The 21,861-nt window shown below is 42.4% G+C and overlaps 1 protein-coding gene across 1 annotated transcript in view; it reads right to left on the bottom strand.

Annotated features, from left to right (window-relative positions):
• PHACTR2 (phosphatase and actin regulator 2) overlaps window positions 1-12,646 on the bottom strand; it is a 111,125-nt gene extending 98,479 nt beyond the window's left edge. The window contains exon 1 of the mRNA XM_088522779.1: window positions 12,256-12,646. Coding sequence (XP_088378905.1) covers window positions 12,256-12,268 — 13 coding nt within the window. The 5' untranslated portion in view covers window positions 12,269-12,646. The remainder of the gene's footprint in view (window positions 1-12,255) is intronic.
• Between the last annotated feature and the right edge of the window lie 9,215 nt (window positions 12,647-21,861).

A 21,861-nucleotide genomic window follows, 5' to 3' on the forward strand; every position in this document is an offset into this window, starting at 1 on the left:
GAACAAAGAACCAATTCTTGGGTGGTGCCCCCCCTTGAATCACATCAGATGGGTAGCAATGATTCCCAAAAGTCATTTATATTATGAAGCATTTAGGTATTCGATAAAACATTCAATACTAATTTTGAATCATTCTAGGGTCTACATAGCAGAACCAGGCCAAACCATCTTCTGCTGCAGCGAGAAAGATATATGAAATAATTTGCTCAAAACTGTCAAACCTATGTTAATTGGAATTATTGGTATTCAATCTCTTCTTCTTCTATCTGGCTCACTCCCTGTATCATCTGTTCCATATTTTTGCTTTGGAATGATGTCAGACTCACCAGCTAATGATTACCAATCTACCTCGCTTACTCCATGAAAAATTGTTGTAATATGGATTCATTATCATTTCTTAAAGAGCAGGCAGCTCTCTAGATCTCTTGCAAAGGGGAGGAGAGATTTGCATTGCGTGTCTGTCCTCCTAAACGGAGCGATGCAGAGCCCACAGGCCCCACAGCCTCGTCAGCTCTGCCCCAGGCTATGGAGCCAATGGCAGCCACGGGGCCGACTGTCCACTGCTTAAGCAGAGCTCCCCGCTGGCCACTGTGGGGAATTCAGTGGACACAAAGTCCCTGCTTGCATGCTCTGCCTTCACAGCCCTCCCCCAAAACCCAGCCTGCTTACTGCTTCATTAAAACAAGTCACCACAGTCTTCCTAGGTCCAGGACAAAATGTGAGCTGGGGTCCTCCATATACTTAAACGTCTTGTAACAAGCTGTGACCTCTCCGCCCTACTTGCGTTCCTCCTACTCAGAGAGGAAAGGTCTGTGTAGACCCCTCCTCCGCCTCCAGCAGTGGCCGTGAGCAGAGGACTCGCCCTCACTTCCCACTCTGCCATGTCCAAATATCACCACAGCGATCACCTTAAGGGGGTATTCTTTTGATTGGGAAACATTTTTTGCCCTCTTGTGTTTGCAGTAGCTCCTAAATTGTCTAAAGAATGTGATGCGTCCATAAATACTACTAAGAAACAGCTTGCTCTATAAATGAACATGTTACAGATTTTGATTTAATGTAATGTCCTTTATATATCAGTAAATAGATGCGTTACAGTTTTCAATTCCTGAGTGCTAGGGCCTAGCCAATGCGGTCAGAGAGGTAACATTTTTCCAAGAAGACTGAAAAGATGATTTTTTTTCACCTAAGTGGATGAGAAGGGACATAATTGCTGTGCATTTGGAGAGAGAAGAAGTTTAGCACCAGATAGAGGAAAGAGCTGTTCAGGAAAGCATCACTGTATGACCTGTAAATCAAGTTTCTAGCCACAAGAGCAGTGAATGCCTGAGTAGCCATTGGCTGGCTAGTCAGAGCAGGCAAGGTGGCCACCTTGAAGGTGTGGATCAAAGGGCTTACGAAACACTTTACTGACATGGAGGTCTGCAGCAACAAACCCAACATCACTGTCAGGCAGGTCTCTTCCAATTCCTTAATTCCTTTTTTTTTTCTTTTTAAATTTGGCAATCAACACTCTCAAGCAACTTGCCATTTTAAACTAAATGGCAATGTCCAGGCTCAGTAAAACTGAAAATTCTCATGTAAGGTTATCAGTCCCACATGCAAGTGCAGCCGAGAGCTCTCAAAAGGTCAGTCACAAACACATCTATTCCTGCATTTCCCAGCTCAAGTCTCTCTTCCTGCCTCACTGATCGCGTTTTCCCAAAGAGTCTTGAAAATGCTCGGTTTAATTCTTCTCCAAGACAAAAAGAGCTGTGAAACTTTTGATGAGGGTAAAACTTGTTTTCTGGCCTGCCTTTGTTCTAGTATCTTACATGCTAGAGCAGCGTGGCCACCTCTTCCCTAGAATGCGGCACTGCAAGAATTCAGTATGAGAAAGAAGGTGTTGAATTGGTGAAGCAGTAATCTACTGTACGGGGAAAACATGAAGCATTGGAAAACTCTCTTCTCTTTTTCCCTCAGCTGAAAAGAAACCCAGTTTGAAACAGCTAAGTATTCTTCTACCAATTTTGTTTATTCTGCATTGCTACTAATCAGTTAGGTGTTAAGATTTCACCCAATCCCTCTTCCAAGTAGTGTGAGAGGCCAACGTAATGGCTCGTAATGGAAGCAACTCGAAAGACAGACAGGACACAGGCAAGTGCTGGACCTGAGCACTGCAGCTTGCGTTCAGAGCACCAGCTGCCAAACTGAAGCCTTAGCACATGCTGCATGGCAAAACCAGGGAAAGGGCAGAAGACAAGCACACCAAATCGCTCTGCAAAAATCTATCTGCAAAACCATAGCAGAGGTCTACAATTAAAGAAACAAACAACAACAACAAACATACAAAAACAAAACAAAAAAACAAGAAGCCCCCAGTGATGCCGGTTCACCCTGAGCTTGCTGACTACTGTTGGAACATGGAAGTGGAGGTAACCACAGGATTTACTGGGGCCCATCCAACACAGCAACAGGTAATAGCTGTTTTGCTGTGAAGGTTCTTCCAAACCTCCTTTTTGCATCCTGTGGGCCCTTGCATTCTTCCTGAAATGCTACAAAAAAAGGCGAACATGGTCTGCCGTGGAGTGAGAACAAGCGAGACTGAGCTCACACGGGTCTGCCTGCACTGTGATGAGAAGTTTTATTTTGCTGCTCTTTCAGGTGAGCAGGTATCATTTGCCTTTTCCAGCAATGGCAACCTTATTCTGCATTAGCAGATGGAGATTAGGATCCGATCTACTTCTTGAGATGTCATTTGGTGGGCTGGCAAAAACCTTAAGGGTAAATTAATGTAAAAGGAGATCCTAGACAAGAGAGAGAGGTGCCACCAAATGGGGGCAAACACTGCTCATGGGAATGATGCTAACTTCTGCCTCCACCTGATGTTCACCCTTAGGGCAATCCTCCGAGATGGCTACACAGCCCATCTGCATCCAGAAGAGCTGCATGAGCTTTACCGTGCGGCAACACTCTGCACTAATAGATGATGAAAGCTCAATTTGCCATCAGGCCATTTTGTCATGTAGTCAATGCTTAACTGCGTATTTTTCAGTCCCAAGAGGTAACAGGACTGCAGAGAAGCGGATTTTATAGATGTACGCAGGGCATTACTAATGTGACGGAAACCCACTACTTTCTGGAAAACTGCTTTTAAACAGCAGCCTTACAAACTGCCTGCTCACTCAAGATGGGTATCATTAGCGTTCGCCCCTCTGCTGCAGCAGACAGGCAGACAGACATAAGCTACCACCTGAAAGGGTAAGTATCCACCACCCTCCTTCTTTTTGCTCCCTGGCAGAAATGTACATTTTTGGATGAGAAGATGGAGAATACTGGTTATTCTTATGCATTGAGTGTTATAAAACTGGACTTTAAATGGTACTGTGCAGTCTGTTTACTTTGCTAATATTATGCCTGCCCACTCTACTTTGCAGGCAAGTTTCCTGAATTACAGTATTAAAGAATATACATGACATTTACAGAATATTTAAATTTTGCAAAAGTGACAGATATTTTTGTGAAAGTGAAGAGTTATCTGTAGAACTATTTTATCTCCTATAATACACATGTTGAAAAAACAACATTCAGAGCTCAAACAATGAACATTACAGTGGACTACATTATTTTGAACCAAACGGTAGTAAAATAATATAATGTGCATCATGCTCAGATGTTGCTGATGTTGCAAGGTAAGTCACTCACTTTCAAGTACCTCAAAATCTGCACTGGAAGGCTTCTTCAAAATTAATCTCAGAACCTCCCACTTAGGTAAGGAAGTATTATTCTTATGTGATAAATAAGAGACGACTTAACCATGAACTTTACCAAATTGCTCTCATGAGGCACTGTGAAACCTTGAACACTTTCTCAGTAAGTGACAGGTAATTCATCAGCTTGGATGGCACGTCTAGAGCCCTGCAGGACTGGGCTAGGAAGGGCTGCCTCTGCTGGTGAACGTAACAGCGTGCAAAAATAACCAAGCCAGAACTGCCAAGAGCCGCGTCCCGAGCTGGAGGCTACCAAGACATGGCAGACACCGCACAGCATCTGCGGGCACTCGGCAAAGCAGCCTGCACGCAGCATGGCGCTGATGCGGCCGCAGTGTTCACAGGCGTAAATTCACGTCAGCCACGCAAGAGGCACTATTTTACATAAACATGACAACTTGCTTAGAGCTAGCTCAGGGCGTTTTGACATGGCAATGTTTACAAAGTGCAGACGTAGTCCTAGTGGCCTGCTGAAGGGAGAGAGAAAAACAATCATAGTTAAGGTGTGTAGGAAAAGTAGGAAAGCTGGACTTTTCCATCGATTCCCTGTCCTAATGTTTTACCCCCCCAAATCATCCTTTCTCCTCAATCCCGTGCAGCTTTATGCCTCTTGAAGCCATAAATCCCCAAATAAACTGCTCTTTTTATCTCTTGCAGGCACCATGCAAACCTTTACACTCTTGTGTTGAAAATGCATGTTTATGCCTTACAGAAGGCAGAGCTAAGTGATACAAACTAGGGAATTTAAAAGTTACGTTTGGCAACCTGCCCTTACTGTGCTCTAATTATTTCTTAATATCCCAGTTTAAGGGCAGCATCTTGGCCCCAATTTTAAATTGTCTGGCATTTCTAAGTTTGTATCACGGGATTAATGTTAAACAGTTTTCAGATTCGTTATTCAAAACTGCTGATTGTGTATTGCCTGACAAAGCACAATGACTCCATTAGAATAACGATTTATTGTAAATATGATACTATTAAGGCCGCCTCTTCTGGATATTAAAAATGCATGGAAAAAATCCATTGAAAAATTATATGAGCTGTCATAATTCGTCAGTTTAATATCTTTGTCATTTACATTTCATTTTTAAAATGCCAAAAGCAATTAAACCTTATCCCACCAATATCAGTTGCCAAATTTTACTTGAAATTGAAAGACTAATGCATCATGTCAGTTATTCTAATAATATTAAATAACAAAAACAGCAACAGAGAAAAGAGAAGAAAAGACATATAACAAGCGTAGCTACAAACAGAGTATCTAAACCCTACATGCTAGATATCTAAAACACATTTTTGCAGTACACCTAGAGGAATTCTGTGAGCAAGCAGTGTCCCTCGACTGAAAGGACATCTCAGCAAAGCGCTGTTGGGCTGTGGCCTCAATGACCATTCCCTGACCTTCCAGCGACAGGAACTTCGGCTAGCTGAGATTGCTGTATTTTCAGTTCATCTCTTCACGTGGTTTCCAAATATCCCTCACTTTCTGGAGCAACTCAAGTGCCAGTGAGAAAGACAGAAGGACTTGTGAGTCAACAGGAGCTGGAGCTAGAACAAATCACTTAAAATTTCTGTCTCCTGCAGAAATACCAGCTGCTGTCAGATCTGTGTTTGAATTGTGTTGTGCAAGGCTGCTCTTAGCACAGGTCAGGTCTTAGAAGAAGAGAGTATTTCTTCAATTGTCATCCTCTGTGATTATGAACAATTCCCCCTTACTATATAAATCCAGGCTTAGAGGTGCTTTAGTATGCAATAAACCAGGAAATAAACAAATGCAGTAATTTTTGGTAGTGGTATTACAGGAATATTAGTGCTAAACAAATTAAGAATAAGCAAATATTTGATCCCAGCCAGTTTAGCTTCTCCTTTGCCTTACTTAAAAATCAGATGTGATCGTGGACCTAATTCTGCACTGAAGTTTGTCATTTGGTACATTCCCAGCCACTCACATAATCTTGCCCCACACTTGTCAGCAAGGTCCTGTCTCCTTTGGAATAAAAGCAGCTAACAGCAAACATTGTTCATGACGGAATTTACACTTCTACTCCCTTCCCTATGAGAAATTTTACTAGTGCTACCACGGACTGCACAAGGTGCTTGGAGATGATACTTTTTTCCCCTGACTTAACTCACACGAGCTGCTATCTCCCAGTATCTGCAGCAGGCCTCAGGCAGTCCACGGGGGCGGACAGGAAAAGGGCTGCGGTTTGGTTCCAATATTTCTGATCGCTCCTTTACTCCTGCACCTCCAGCAACAAATGAGACATGCCTTACACCGCTGAGCAGTGCACATGCACACGCTGCACCTAGGCTCTGGAAAAACAGAGTCGGGTTATCCGCTCATCCTACACACTGATCCGAAGCAGGGCACAGGCAGGGGCCTTCTCCCATGTTCACCCAGGAGGCTGTCGAGCCTGTCCTGCCAAAATAAGTTACTAGAAAACAACTCAGCTGCTTTACCCAGGATTTACCTGTCTGCAGGGAGAAGGCTGCTAGACAGTCCAAAGCTACCGGTGTGTTTCCCATTATAGAATTCTTCTGGGAAAAAGTCATGTAGAATTTTTATGTGAAAATATAAAAAATCGTTAAACAGTGGGAAGGGAACAAAAGAAAGACTTTTTAGTAAAATTCCACCCAGTCTAGTTTTAGAGCCCAAGCAATGTCCCTGCAAGTTACTCCATAATTAGGCATCAGATCTCCTAAAAGGCTCCCAGCGAGAGACAGTGGACGGTGATTAAGCAGCTACAGGCTGGCTCCTTATTGCCAGCCACCTGCTCTTCGTATGACTTTGCTCTTCCCCTTGTGGACAACTTCCAGCCCCCTCAATTTTACGCTTTAGAAGCCCCTGGAGTGCAGGCTGCTTTTCTCAGAGGATTTGAGCCAATGACAACTGTAAGACCAGCTCTCACCCTTCCAATAGCAGCAAAGGGCTAGTGGTCGCTAGGAACGCATGACGATTTCTGATATGTGCCAGGATGGGATTTTTGCTCCACACACAACACTGGATCCTCCACAATAGATGACAGCAAGGGCTTGGAGCTCCGAGCACTGGGCTAAGGACGTTTTGCTGAAAAACACACAGCCAAGAGATGACGATAAAAGGTACCAAAACAGCACCTGATGGCAAGATACTTATTAGTTCAGTCAGGAAAAGAGAGTCAGACCTTATTAGAAAACAAAATCTACATCATACCATCTCCCCACACCAGCCAGAGTTGACAGCAGTTCTTTATAAAAAGTACTGCCGAGATTGGAATAAATATTTAAAATATCATGAGCTTATGTCAACACAGTGCAACCTCAGCGTTTCTAGCTACAAAGTTACCCAAGAACCATTTTAAATAGGGAGGTCAGACCACCACTACCTTAGAAGATACACTGAATACACTTACATTTCAGTCCTCCATAGCATTTGTTTACTTCTAATGCAAGTTACTGTACTGTTATTCCAGGTTACACATCTACACACTTGGAAAGATCACGAGGAAGTTTAATTCTCACAGAAACATTTTTCAAGATCACAGCTTCAAAAACATGCTGTTCCAGCTTCTGGGTGAAGGAGCATACACCATATTATTATAAAATTACATCAAGAAGAAATGCAATTTCCTAGTGGTTAATGACCTGTAACACACTATGGCAAATGCTTCCGCTGAGGCCATGAGTGCAAACAGTACTCATACTGCACTCATACAAAAATATACAGGGAGTGCAACATGGAAGATTTGGTTGTTGCTTTGCATTTTATTGCCCAGGCGCCACCTGTTTCATTGCCCAAGGAAAACTGCATATAAACCCAGTAATGATCAACATGGCATCACTGACAGCCACATTTCGTTAGGACAGCGAGTGAACTTGCTGGATGGAGAGAAAGGAGATGCTGGTGCCGTTCCTGAAAACATCTTTACTCTTCTGGGGGAGGTGCGGAAGAGGAATGCAAGCACATGTCCTTTGGGCAAAGGACTACTGCAGATCAATACAGAAGCTGCTGGCAGGACACACAAGTGATGTTAACTGCTGCAGTTTGAAGTTGTTGTTGTGTCTCGAGGGCTGGCAAATCCAACTGCCATGGTCTCTAATGCAAGTGGTTTTGTTTCAGTAGGATTCCAAATCGACGGCAACAGAGAGGAACAGGCCAGCCAAGCTCAAGCCCTGGAGGGCCAAAGGATTTCAGAGGCCTTCCTGGACAGCGAGGGAAGCTTACAGCACACTGTGAGGTTCTCCATTAGGCTAATTCTGCACGCAGATAAGCCAGGCCACATTAAAAATTTATGAACATGGTGGGTTAATGAGAAAGCCAGGTTACTCCCAGCTTGCTGCTACAACTACCTGAATGCATTTCTCGCTCACATTTTAATAAAATGTGCACTGTTTGCCTCAAGTTCAGGTAGCAGATTATAAAGTGCCTGCCAGATGAAATCCTTAAACAGAGTTAAGTCCCAGCAGTCTTCAAGGCTGCAAAAATAAGTCATATTGACTTACTGAAAATCAAAAAGGCTGATTACTTCAAAAGCAAGGGAATTACAGTCAACAAACTGCTTCCTATGTCTCTCAGTCTTCCTGTGACACAACGGATAGCATGAAGAGAAAGAGTAGATTGACATATGGTATTTACCCGTCCCATAACATTTCAGATTTCGGAATAAACAGTCTCTCTTTTACGGATAAGCTTTAAGCTCCACTATTGGTCAAATATGGAGCTGGAATATCAGAATATTCCTCAAACCTAGGATATCCAATAGGAAAGACTTCAAGTTCCGTTACCACAGATTATTTACTGGCAGGCATAGCCTGCAGCCACAGCTATAGAATCGACATAATGTAGGGTAACAATTAACCACAGCTAGCTCATTAGTGCTAAAATGATATTCCAAGTGCAAAGAAGTCACATAAATCCCCAGGAACATGAAACAAGGCCTGTCTGTTTGTATGATGATAGTATTGAATGCGCCACATGCATACGGCATCTTGCCGCAGAGCCACCCACTCCCAAACGTGAGCCCTGTCCCCCATGCCAGGCACCTCGGCTGGGTGCAGTAAGGGCTACGCATGTGCGTGAGAGGCACCCACAGGCAGCTGGTTGACACCTCTGGGCGAAGGGATGAGGCTGGTCTCGCTCATCCAGTCAGGAAACGCAGAAAGAAAACATCACTTGGGAGCAGGCCTGTTTCCGCAGCTTCTTCCTTCCTACCACCACTAGCTTCGCGCTACTTTTGTGTTCCCTTTCTTTCTCACGAGTTATTCCCAGCCCTTCTTGGGGCTTTAAGCTGTGCTTTCTTCTGTCAGGGCTCTCCCCAGGCTGGACCGCAGCCGACGTGCGGCAAAGCGGCGCTGGGGCCGGCTGGCGGCGGCAGGACAGGCCTGCAGCACGGGAAGGGGCCACCCGCCGCGGAGGTGGCCGAGCCCCCCGGCCCTTCTGCAGGGAACGGTGCTCCGGCGAGAGGCAGCAAACACAGCGGGACCCGTCCTGATGCGCCACGCGCAGCGCGATGAATATCCTCACGTTATTCCAGGAAAGGCTTTTAAAAGAACACATGGCACGGCAATCGCGCTGAGCTGTGTCAATGGCACAGATTAAAAGTGTAAGGAATCTAATGCTTAAATGAAAGTTGTTTTTTTTTTTTTTTTAAAATGAAAACATTGATTCTCAAGAGTAGAAAGCACCATGGACCAGGACAACTAAAGGGTGCACACAGCAGACCTGTTGGCAGCACCATTTAAAAACAGACAAAATCACACAGTTAGGGGCAGAAAATAATTTTAATGTTGACAGAATATGATTGATGATTTACAGAGATACACTCGTGTTGTGGAGAGCAGAGGATGGAGTTTTGCCCAACAATTATCTATGATCTGTGTGTAAAAGTCTCCCAGCCAGAATGATGAATTCAATAACAAAGGCCTGATTCACTGACACTGATAACCAAATTGTAATTTCTAACACTCAGCGGTTAAAACTAGCAGCTGTGCTAATACTCGGCAGCTCTCTATGGCTAGAAATAGCATCTCTTTAGGAAGAATTTAGGCAGGTATCCAGTTTGTATACATTAGCATGTTTACATTTCAACTGATACACTACCAAAGAACAAATTAATTAGGTGCTCCATTTTATTGCTGCAAACATCCTGCTCCTCTCTGCTTTCTCCCTGACTGTCAGAAGTGCCCAGATTACACCCAGTGGGTTTTCAGAAATGCACTCAAAGCCCCATAAAAGTCTGAGGGCTTGGGCCACATCTGCAAAAATACCCAGGGTGCCATGTTCGCACCCAGCTCTGCTGAATTTCAATTACGGATCAAGTGCCGTAATAGAAGGAATGTGCCTAAAAATACCCCTGCGGATCTGGGCCTGGCTACCTAGCTCCCTGCAGACTCTTTGGAAAGGGATATACTCTCCATAATGTTCAGATCGTGGAGCAGCCAGGTTCTTGGGAAGGCTCCTTGGAGGAGGGAGCGTATCCACACCACGTGTGTCGGAAGCTCGCTGGGGTTGGGATGAGCCTCCAAGCTCGCCAGGAGCCCCAGCTGGCCCGTTACATTGCTGTTTTGCTCATGTTCAATTCAGTTTTGCTGGTGTGTGTGCAGGGGAAGTAACTGATTTTTATTTTCTTTCCAAAGGGATTATTTTAACTATTTTTGACAGTACACTTTACATTTTTTTTTTAATAAATCACTCTTTCTGTACAGAAAAAAAATCCCTCTAGGGTTATTCAATGAATTGACATTATAAGGTGCTTTGAAAGTAGTTGAGAAAGTTGTGCAGGCAGCAAAGCCTTACTAATTTTAACTTCCAATTTTGTTTTTTTTTTTTTTGGATGAGGAAACCAGAGCCTTCTTAAGGCAAAACATATATATATATATATGTGTATATATACATATATATATATATATATATATATATACACACAGGAAAACCTGTTTCTATGGTTTTCAGACACTAGTTTCTGCCCCCCCCCCCCTTCACCCAAACTGGACTTTAAATATGACTCATTCCGGAACAGAATCTTGTAGCTGGATTACAGTAATAGCTCTGTCAAGACTGCAATAGTATTAATTGTTGATGCTAGAGAGTTTAAAAACCTGGAGGAATTAGCAGTTCTGTGTCACGGTATCTCTTGCCTACAGGCAGTCTGTATTGGAAAAAAGGAATCCTTTCACTCTGACTGGAAATTTCTGCCTAGTCATGGAATAGGGACCATATCTCACTATCATTTATTATGTTAAGTCTACTTAAAAGCTAGCCAGAGTACCAAAAGGAAAGAATATTTCTGATCTTATATTTCACAAAAATGAACAATTTACTCAACCTATGGCAATTTTTAAGCTCACAGGTACTGGCAATATAATCCTCCAGCATAACAACATTTTAATTCCTGGGAAAACTCAAGGACTTTAGAGAGATAAGAGCAACGAGACTCCCTAATCAGTTCGTCACAGAAGTCAACAGCAATACACTTGAGATGAGCTTGACCTGGACAGCCCAGCAGACATGAACAAGAGTTTTGCGATCACTAAAAAAAGCCCCAACACAAAACTCTACCAAAAAAAAAAAAAAAAAAAAAAGATCAAAAACATCCCTCTACACTCACAGTATCATATTTGAAATCTCCTGCAGAATATTTTAATCACACGCTGTACAGGTAAATATCACTTTCAAATTCAACAACAGACAATCCTGGTGATATGAGCACGTTTTCAAAGGCACTGAAATCCCTGCAAATTCTGTATCCCACTGTGTATTGTACTGTTACCGATATATCAGTGAGACATTGACACATTCAAGTTTTACAGCAGTCGAAGCAACATGCAAAATATCCATCACAAAAAGCCCTGATTTTGCTCTGATCAGTGATACAAGGTAACCCAAGGGGGAAAGGCAAATATCCATTTAATCAAATATGCACTGTTGGTATTATGCGCACATCCTTAGAAACCATGAAGTGCTTTATTTAGCATGAAAATGCATGATTTAAAGTTGGAACATCAACGGAAACAATTAAAAGTGCAAATATATTCAATATATTGTATTCTAAATGTAAGAGAGCAAAGTATATATAAAAAATAAAAACATCTTAAAAATAAAGATATGCAATATCTATTATCTTCTTTTAGTTAGCTTTATTAGTTATCTATACACACTTATTGCAATCTGTGAAAGATTTTTTTCCTACGTAAGTGTATGCATTTTCCCTTCCTTGTACATTTCCTGCATATAGATTCTGAAATAACATTGAAAACATGAAAAAGACAGACCTTTCCTGGAAGCTTAGGTTCACATTTTCAGGAAACACAAACTTAAAATGAAAAAATAAAATTAAAAAAAAAGACTATAAAGGGTTAAAAACTGAAGTGTGCCAAATTTTAGACATAGAAATTTGACTGGGTGAAGGACATTTAAATAGAAGAAGGCACAAAGGCTGAAGGAACACATCTTTTGCAGCAAGTGAAACAGGCTGCACACAAGCCCCGTAGCCCCTCTAAGAATGAAGACCTGTTTTATTTCACTTACCAGCATTATCCATTTCCCCCCCTCGGTTTTCAGGAGCAGAGTTCCCCAGAAAAGCAGCCTGTGCAGCCTCCGTCGCTCTAACGAAGCCGCTGCCCTTCTCCTGATTAGTAGCCCTTGCTGGCAGTCAGAGCAGGCTTCATGCGCTGACTGCAGTAGACATCACCAGGAAATTTATATCTCCAAGGATGACAAACAGCCATTAGCTCCATTATAGGCTGATTAAGATTGTGTGAGCCTATCAAGTAGATACTTAAATCCCCCAGGGTTTTACCTCTTCAGGGAGAAAACAAAAGAACTCTGAGCCTGTAATACTGAACACACATTGCTGAAAAGTAAAATAAAACACCGATGAGGACATGTTTAAAGAATAGGAAGAAAAAAAATCTCTGAAAAAAAAGGGGGGATGTGTAACAAAGCAAAGGGGTCTGGTGTGTCAATGACGCAGAAGCAAAGTTTTAAGGAGAAAAATGAAACGGAATCTATGCCTGAGAAAATGCTAGGTTAGATTAAAATTTGCAGCCATTAGCCTTAACAGTGCTTTAAATCCTACAAGTTCACTACCTAATGTTCCCTATGGTTTACAGGAAACACAGTAGACTTGCTCATCTGCAAATGTATGTCAACATATTAATTGTCTCGAGACATTCATTATTATACCATTCATTGCTAAATGTAAGGAAACGATGAACAGTAACGAAAGGGATTTAAAAACACACTGGATGGTGACAGGATTAAACTCCACAAAATCTAACTGACAAATGCTGAGATGAACAAAATTTCTTCTAAAACTTTCAATTCCACCCAAGTCTCTGGTGCACATTACTTTCATAGAAACAAACAAAACAAAATAAAAGGAAATGCTAAATACTTCCCTTCTCTACTCTGGCAGAGTTCTCTCCTTATATATGGTAAGACAGAATAGAAAAATCTCTCTTCTAGCAGCAGCGGGTAAACAGAAGCAGTTCATGGGGGAGCGGGGACATTTGGGTTCCAGCCCTACTCTGTCACTGATTTCTTTGTAACCCTGAACAAAGTACTGACGCTACATAACTGCCACACAACATTTTCCTGCTATTTTCTCCAGGCTATAAATAATTTACTCAGCTACTCCAGTCCTCTTTACTGCAGTAGAAAAGAAATACAGATTTTTGAGTCTGTATTTTATCGACTTAAGTCCCCCCCAGCCCCAAAGCATCATATGAGCAACAAAAAGCATTTCTCATTCGTCATCCCTTCACTGCCCCTTTTATCTTATTTGTCCTTTTTAAATGTTAGCTAAAAAGACAATTGCAGAACTGCTCTATCTACACAGATTAGGAGGCGGGAGAATCAATGGCTGAGAGCTAAAGTCATCAGAAAGAATGGAGAGTATTTAGGGCATACTGAATATATTCTGTATTACAGAAAGGAAACGTTGGAGGGCTAAGGAGAGACTAAAGATTAGAAATCTGTCACACTTCATATTAAGCTTCTATTTATAAATGGCTTAAAAAGACTTTATAAAAAAATAGGAGCTATCACAAGCATGTTGCATTAGTATGTGCTATAGATAGCTTCAACCACACCAGTACCGGGGGTTAAATATGACCAGTAAGCAGCTTATTCACCTGCTGGATGCTGCATCAGTTAATGACAATTGATTAATGTGACAATTTAGGTAACTGGTTTATGCGTATCTTATGAAATCTTGTTGCATAGGAGCTCTGAACTGGAGGCATTAGGATAGCCGGCACCTGAACGATGACACCAGTTTCCTCTAAATCCTCTGCCAGAGGTGGCTGCTGCAGAGGGGTCAATTCCCAAGAACAAGAGAGAAAGTGGAGGCTCTGCGGGTCTTCAGAACCCCAGAGGTTACATTTCTTGATTAAAATGTGCCTCTGTGCCAGAATGCTGTTGTTTAATTGTGGAGAAGCTGGCCAAGGGAGAAGCAACTGGCTTGCTTAGGAGGAGATTCCCTGCTTTCGAGAAGGGGCTCCCCACCGCTGCAAACTTACTGACTCACTCCCAGGATCATGGGGTGCCGAGATCCAGGCAGTGCAGAAAGGCAGGTAAGCATCTAACATCCCAACAAGTCTGCGGAGGGTTTGTGCTGCTGAAGGCTAGAGAGACTTAGTTATGGGTCCAGTCTCTACTTCGAGTCCGCTGCACCTGGAAAAGGTGAGCTTTTGGCAGGGCAATGATGCTCGTACGCTATGGAAAACCAGTCGCAGCCCTTGCAGCTTGGGATACAAGCGGGCAAAAGCCTGTGTCAGAGATCCCAAGGAAAGACGCAAAGCGGTAGCTGCTTAGGCCTCAAATAAACGCAGAGCTCCAGGCCGTGACCACGTCTGTGTGAGCGGCCGAGCCCAGCGGGCGCAGCAGGTCTGAAGACCAGCTGCAGGGGGGCTTTGCTGCGCCCCTCGCACTGCTGGTCACCAGGCCAGACAGCATGGCTCCCCTGTGCCCAGAGTCAAGGGTTTCCTGCCGGAGAAGCGCTGGACGAGGAGCCTGTGCAGGCAGGCCTCACCCTGACACGCGATCCCCACCGCGCCACAGCCTCGGTCAGGTGGGACCGAGACGGTCAGGTGCTAACTAGAGCGTGGGAAGTCCCAGCCACCACGGCCTGATAAGCATCGGTTTGGATGCTCTAGCGAGGCTGTGTGACAATAACCATTCATTAACTCTTGAAAGCTAACTATAAATGGAAACTTAATATCATACGCGACCTAAATCTCTTCTGTTTTAACAGAAGATATCTCACCAGGAACTTCCCCAAAAAAGAAAACTTTACAAAATAGATGACTCAATTTTTCTTGTAAGTCATTAGATTATTACAAAGGACTTAAAATATATGTATGGTCAGATGTAGTTTTTACCAGATCAGAGCAGTGTCTTCCTGCCTTTGCACGGGCAGAAGAAAGATATAGATGCTAGGTGGGACTGAACAGCAGCCTGCAATTGTTCTTTCTAAGTTAAGTAAACACATATCCCAGACATAAAGCCATTTTATGAGTACAGAACAACCCCATAACAATTCACAGTTGCATGATGTCGAAATACCTCAATCCACTTCAGAGCACTTTGGGGTAAAGAGATGATCAGGTCTGCACAAGTCCTGAGGTCTCTGGCCTCCTTCCAAAAATCTCATGCTACTAATCTCTATCTCCTTTTTTTTCTGCCTGTGAGGTGGTTCAGGATCATAGTGCGTTTCACTCATAGGTGCTTGAGACCTGGCTTCAAATTCTTACTCAGCTCCAGTCATCCTAAATGATTCTGGGCAAGTTCCTCCAAACCCTGGCCCTACACACGGAATTTTCCTTTCACGCTCACTCCCTACACCTAAGTTGTGAGAGGACCAGCGCGCTGCAGGCCCAGCGGTACCGCCTGGGGAGCTGCTGGCCTGGCCAGCTCAGGTAATGAGGGCCACCTCTGACAAAAGGAAGCGTTATGAGGTACACTAGAAGCACAGCTAATGACACCAAGCCATAACGAACCTGTTCTTCAGTGTACCCGATATATGCAGCCTGCTGCAGTAAGGACATTTCACTCCCAGGAAAATCGATGGGGAGTTAGAGAGACAGCAGTCTGCCTAGGTAGGAGGCACATGGGCTGCTCAGAAAGTTCATGGGGGAATCAGGGTAAACAAATATCTCAGGACCCAGCCATCAAAACCACTTTCAGTTGAAAAACCCACAGAATCAAAGCACAGCTTTAGCAGTGGTGTTTCCAGTCATGACAAATAAGCCAAAGAATACATTTAGAAAATGTAAAGTTTGGCTTGACTTGGTGCAAATCTGTCACTGTAAAGGATCTGATTCCGTAAGATGCTGTTTCGGGTAAAACATTTTGGTTCACTTTCACTGTGTCTGTTTCTGCCCACACAGAAACCATCATGCAGGTGTCTCTGGGAAAAGCTGTGGTTGTTTTTAGATGCTGTGGGTTTTTACAGTCAACTCCAACACTCTAAATATATAGCTTCATGAAGAAGTATGCACCAAATGCCAGGGCAGCAATCATTCAAACTACAGGGATTTGTAGCCCTCCAAAAGACATTTCATTCTGTAAAGTCCCCTCTTTGCCAACAGCAGGGTGATTCCACAGGTAAGAGAAGGAAGGACATTTTGCAGGCACAGGAACAATAAGTTACAGACAAATCCCAGTTTTTTAGTCCACAGCATGAAGAATGCCACTTACTGCAAAAGGATGCTTTATAAAGCACACCAACGTCCTTGCACAGTAACAGATCTATACAGTTATTAAACTCACATTATTGAGGTCTTATAGGTATATGAAACCCACTTCTGCTCTGGTACATTATTGAAAAATGCTAGGCAAACTGGGAAGGCTGTCTAGGCTTCAGACATATGGTATACATTTCACTGGGTCAGGGCTCTGTTTTCATAGCAGACCTGAATCTCTAAGAGGAGCCTTCCTTAAGCCTCGGAAAGAGTCCCCAGCATCGCGGGCAGCAGTGCGGGAGAGAGCAGGTTTTGCCGAAAGCCTTTCCCTTATCTCCCGGGGCAGAGGAGCTTCACAGCAGGAGACTAACAAGAATGCTCTCTGCCTGGGAAAAAAAAAAGCTACAGTTCAACCTGAAAATGTTATTAGGCTACTGCCACAAGTGCCTGGGATGCTTGTGTGGCTAAGCAAACAACAGGAGCCCTTCGTTCCCTCGGAAGATCTTCACACTGAGCGGCAGGGCCAGCTAGAGAGCTTCTGATTCTTGTCACAAGCTGCAAGCACCACTGAAATCAACAGATTTAAACTGATAGAAAACAAGAAGTGAACAGGATCCAGATAGCAACGTGTGGACTTTGTAGGTGGGAAGTTTCACAGCACAGATGGGTTTGCAGAGGGAGCAGGAAGGGGCTTGGCGTATGCCTGAAGATAGTGAGGAGAGAGGGGAAAGGCTGCATGAAAAGAGACACAGAGGCAGTGGGAAGGGAAGAGAGGCTTGCAGAGAGGTCAGCAAAGACTGATCCTGAAGAAGGGTGCTCGGCAGGAGATAAAAGCAACAGAAAGAAAATATCTCTTTACTTGTTGGGTTATTTAAGCGAATTTAACTTAATTCTGAATCACTACTTATAATAAACTTGTATCAAGAAAGAAGTGTAGTGGTGCATATTCACTTGTGTTTGTCCAGTGATAACAGCTATTTCTAATGTACAAGTCACTCAAACTTCTGCAGGAGCAAGTACCTGCTTATCTCTGCTTTCCCACTGGTACTCCTATGGCATCGGGCAGCTTTGCATGCCTAGCTGTTAAATTCTGTGCAGCACTTTGGCGTCAGGATGCACTTGATTTACACTATGCCCTGACACGATAAAAAGCAAAAATTTGTAAAAGGAGCTACTCGTATTGCTGCAAATACAGCTGCACTGCACTGGGAGAGTCCAAGTCCTTTGATGGCTTCTAGCATTTTTGCTACTGTGTCTTTTCAACCAACTCAGAGTGTTTGCAAGCTGCTGCCAGGCTGGCTGCCCTCAGAGTACAATTAAAGCTACTCTGAGTAAGATTTAATTGACATGCTGGTAAAAACGCCAGAAATCTCCGAGTCATCTGCTCTCTGCCTCTCTCTCAAAGTGTAGAGCCATTGCTTCTGTGCCACTCACACTTCTCCCCTCATCCCCCTTTCTCACGCACCCACACAAATTGTGCTGCAGTTAATGCTTCGTGTCCTTCCGTTATGGAAAGCTCGAGCCTCAAAGCCCTTCACGCGCTCGTGCAGGCAGGGCTGGAGCAGGGGAAGGTGCACAGCTCTGAAACTGCCACCCAACTTCACCCGAGTTTTGCAGCATTTTACATGCAAAATGTGCCCTTCTGTTTGTTTTCTGTTTTTCATGCTCTCCCAAATTTGGAAATGATTTGAAAAAGCAAATGGCTACTGACAGTTTAGGGAACTGATCTATGAAAGCACAGAGGGATATCTTCCTCTTCATCATACAAAACTGGGTAAGCAGTCTACAAGAAAAGCTCAAGACCTACGGTCATTAATGATCACTAGCATTGCTGTTCATCCCATATGTTAATATAACATATTGCTTACACAAGTGAATGCTTTAAGCACCCTGAAATAACCATTCTCCTTTTCTAAAAAAAAAAAAAAAAAAAAAAAGCGTAGTGGAGCATGTTACAATTCCTATGGAAATTGAGATGAGTTCAAACTAAAAGTTTACTTCAGAGTATGGCCTTACTATCCATAGTAGGTCTAGTCCGACTAGATCAGGCACAGGAAACAAGGAAAATCACTGCTAAATAAGACTTGAGTGTGATAGGGGAGTGATGTGCTGATATAATTGTCAGTGTTATCCAGTCATTACAAAGAATATAAAATTTCTATCACCATGTACAATAAGAAGTAAAATCCCAGACTCATTACCATTTTTATGGACTGCAGGCTCCCCATGGGTTGGTCAACTATAAGGGCTGCTTATAAAATATTCTGGCTATGAAAATCTATGAACATCTTTGAATTTTCATAAAGCCATCATGATACTTGGCTAGAGACAAACATTTTTACTGGACAGATTTTATATATAAGTGAAGCTCTAGATAGAATATGAATAGGAAATACCTCAGCTTTCTATTGCAATATAGAAAATATATACACATAGAAAATAGAACACACATTTTGAGTCAAAAGGAACAAAGCACCAAATACTAAAGCACCAAATACTAAGAGACTCTTTAATCTAGTAGTTACTCTTTAATCTAGTAGTTAAGAAACAATGGCTGAAAGACAGTTGAGAATAGGCAGATTCAAATGAAAACAAGTATCTATTTTGACAACAAAGGTGATGAAGCTACCAAAACCATCCATGAATTTTCTGTCTCTGGAAGTCGTCAAATCAACACTAGATGCCTTTCTCAACAGCACCAATCAAACACAGATTACTGAGCTCAACAAAAAGATAGATAATAACACCAATTTAAGGGCTGATATTACATGTCAAAGCTAATAACCCCCTCTGGCACTAATGCTACGAAACTATGTAAAAAGTCCAGTCTTCATTATCCTTGCCAAAATGAAATACCAAACTGTTTTATCATGCTCTCATTTGTGAGTATTTTAGATTTACAGTGCATTTTACCCTCTTCCTTATCGTGAGACTGTATATATGTGTTTTGTCCTCCATCTTTACCTTGTCTGTTCTGCAGGTTTCTCTCTCATTATCTTAAGTCAAACAAAAAGAAAGGGCATTTAACCTAGCTAGCAGGCATTAACGCAGATCTGTTTCTGCCTAAAATCTGCTAACAGATTATTCTGGTCTGAGAATCTGAGGTGAAATCCCACTCACAGTGAAGCCAACAAAAAAACTTCCATTTTAGTAGGACCAGGACTGCATCTTTGGACATGAAACATGAAGTCAGGCTTGTGTTAAGAACAGGGGAGATGCAGGGTACATGAGGATTATTTTAACTAGCATGTATAAAGATGCATGAAGAAAGACTTAAGTGATGAAATAGAGAAGTTCATTTGAGTTATGTATTGGCATTTGTCCTACTCCTTCTCTCATGCTGGAGTAAGATTCAGGCAAGCGAGAGCAAGATAATCAACTCTTAGCTGTCTAGTGTCATCCTCAAGAAAATGATTGAACAAATACTAGGAGAGTAAAAGAAATTCTCCGGCATCTGAAAACTGATGTACGTTGTACCTTTATCCGGACCAACCTGACTGGCTCCTTGGAGATTAGTATTTTATAACTTCATTAATGAGGCAGAAAGCTCAGCGTCAAGTTTAAAACAACAGGAGGACACACTTGACAAGGTGCACTAAACAGAGGTATAACCCAAGCCTGTGACCTTATTGTGCCTTTCCCTAAAGTCCAGTTATTTATCCCATCACTCACACTATGTGGGCTTCTATGCTGTCTGCTGCACATTAAAAGAAGTGGAATTCATATACAGGAACTCCTCTGTGCTGCCAGATATTCTGCAATATTTGGAAACAAGAGAATGACCTAAGAACCTAACTAAAACCCAGTAAAAAACACTTAGGTGTGTTTTCCTAAAGAAATTTTTAAACAAATTATATCTTTGTATATTTACTTCTTGTATTGCTGACCTGAGACTGGGTCCTCAATTTTAATTTCTATCCCACATAAAAGAGATTCACTTTACCGATATAAAGTCTGCTTACAGTATCTGCATGAGCAATGGATATCTGTGTGAGGTCTGATGGATTTATGTCTTGTCTGTTCAACTCCATTGCTAATATTACTTCAGCCCATGAATTTCCATCAAATTGCAAGGATTGCTTTTATACTTCAAGAGCAGGAGGTCAAAATGCGCAAGTTGTACAGCGATGAAGCAAACCCAGCATGCCTAGCTCTGCATAGTGTCAGCAGAGCAGCCCTGTAACAAAACACTCATCTTTTCTTCCCTGTATCTAATTCACCTGCTGCTTCCTGATTCAAAGGGTGACATTTAGGAAACAGAAGTTCCTATGCTTTATCAGCCTACTCTGGAGATATATCTGGACCACAGTCACAGCTCCAGATACTACCAATCTGAGATGATTCATACTTGCACTTGGTCAAAGGCTGACTTCACTTCTCCAATGAAGAAAGTCTGGTGAATTTGCTGTCCATTGGTTTCTGTGCAGTTTAACTCAATATTCTCATTAGTCATATGGCCGTTTTCTCCCTGAATTCTGCCAAACTCACTGTTTTAGGGTACCACACTATATGTACCACTATACTTTGTACAGCTCAGTGATTTTCTAAATCCATCATGAAAACAGATGTTCAGATGCATCCCAAGGGAATGTAAGAACTAGTATTTTAGATTTTTACAAAAATATAGCAACCAACTAATTGCATTGTATTTCTATTTTGATTTGATAATGAATATGTTTGCCAGAACTTACTGCAAAACGTGTATGACAAATAAAGAACTAAACTGATATCAGCAAAGCACTTCAGACAAGTGGTAAGCTGGAGATTTGCCATATGCAGGTGTTGGGAAAACATGCATTAGAATTTGCTCTTGTTGAAAGAAGAGACAAGGCAAATACTTGCCAGCTCAGGATGAACTTGTGTCACCATAGACAGCTCTTTATTAAATCACAGTTTGGTCATATATGTTTATATGCATATACTTATATGTATATATGAATATATCAGAAGAAACATGAACATATCCCACTGTCACTTCAGGAAATAATGCTGATAATTCAGCAGCTGGAACTTTTTATTCTCAACCAAAACTTTATCAATGTTCCAGCACAGAGATAGAGGGTAAAATACTGTTAAGGCAACATAAGAACATCCACTGCTGCGATGTATTTCATGATGAACCCACAAACATGCTATAAATCTGTTTCAAAAGCCTGGGAGCAAGTGGTACTTTTCTCAGAAGCGTGCAGGTCTGAGAGAGAAGGGGAAAAAAAAAAAAAACACAAAGAATTTGATAGAGAAGGCAATAATGAAGCCAAGGAAACTTTTCTTGGGGCTACATTTCCAAAGTCCAGGAAGAGCTATCGCACCAGGTGCTAGTTGAAAAAGGCTTTGAGCTGTGAACAATAATTGTGTCCTGTTGTTTGACTCTTGATGTCATCAGGAAACAGAACTTGGTGGTCATATAATGAATAAATCAGAAATAAATCAGGAAAAAAAAAACCCTCTC

This window comes from Tinamus guttatus, unplaced genomic scaffold, assembly GCF_059628265.1.
Source record: "Tinamus guttatus ecotype Peru unplaced genomic scaffold, ASM5962826v1 Tinamus_guttatus_pri_ptg000164l, whole genome shotgun sequence".
Classification (NCBI taxonomy): domain Eukaryota; kingdom Metazoa; phylum Chordata; class Aves; order Tinamiformes; family Tinamidae; genus Tinamus; species Tinamus guttatus.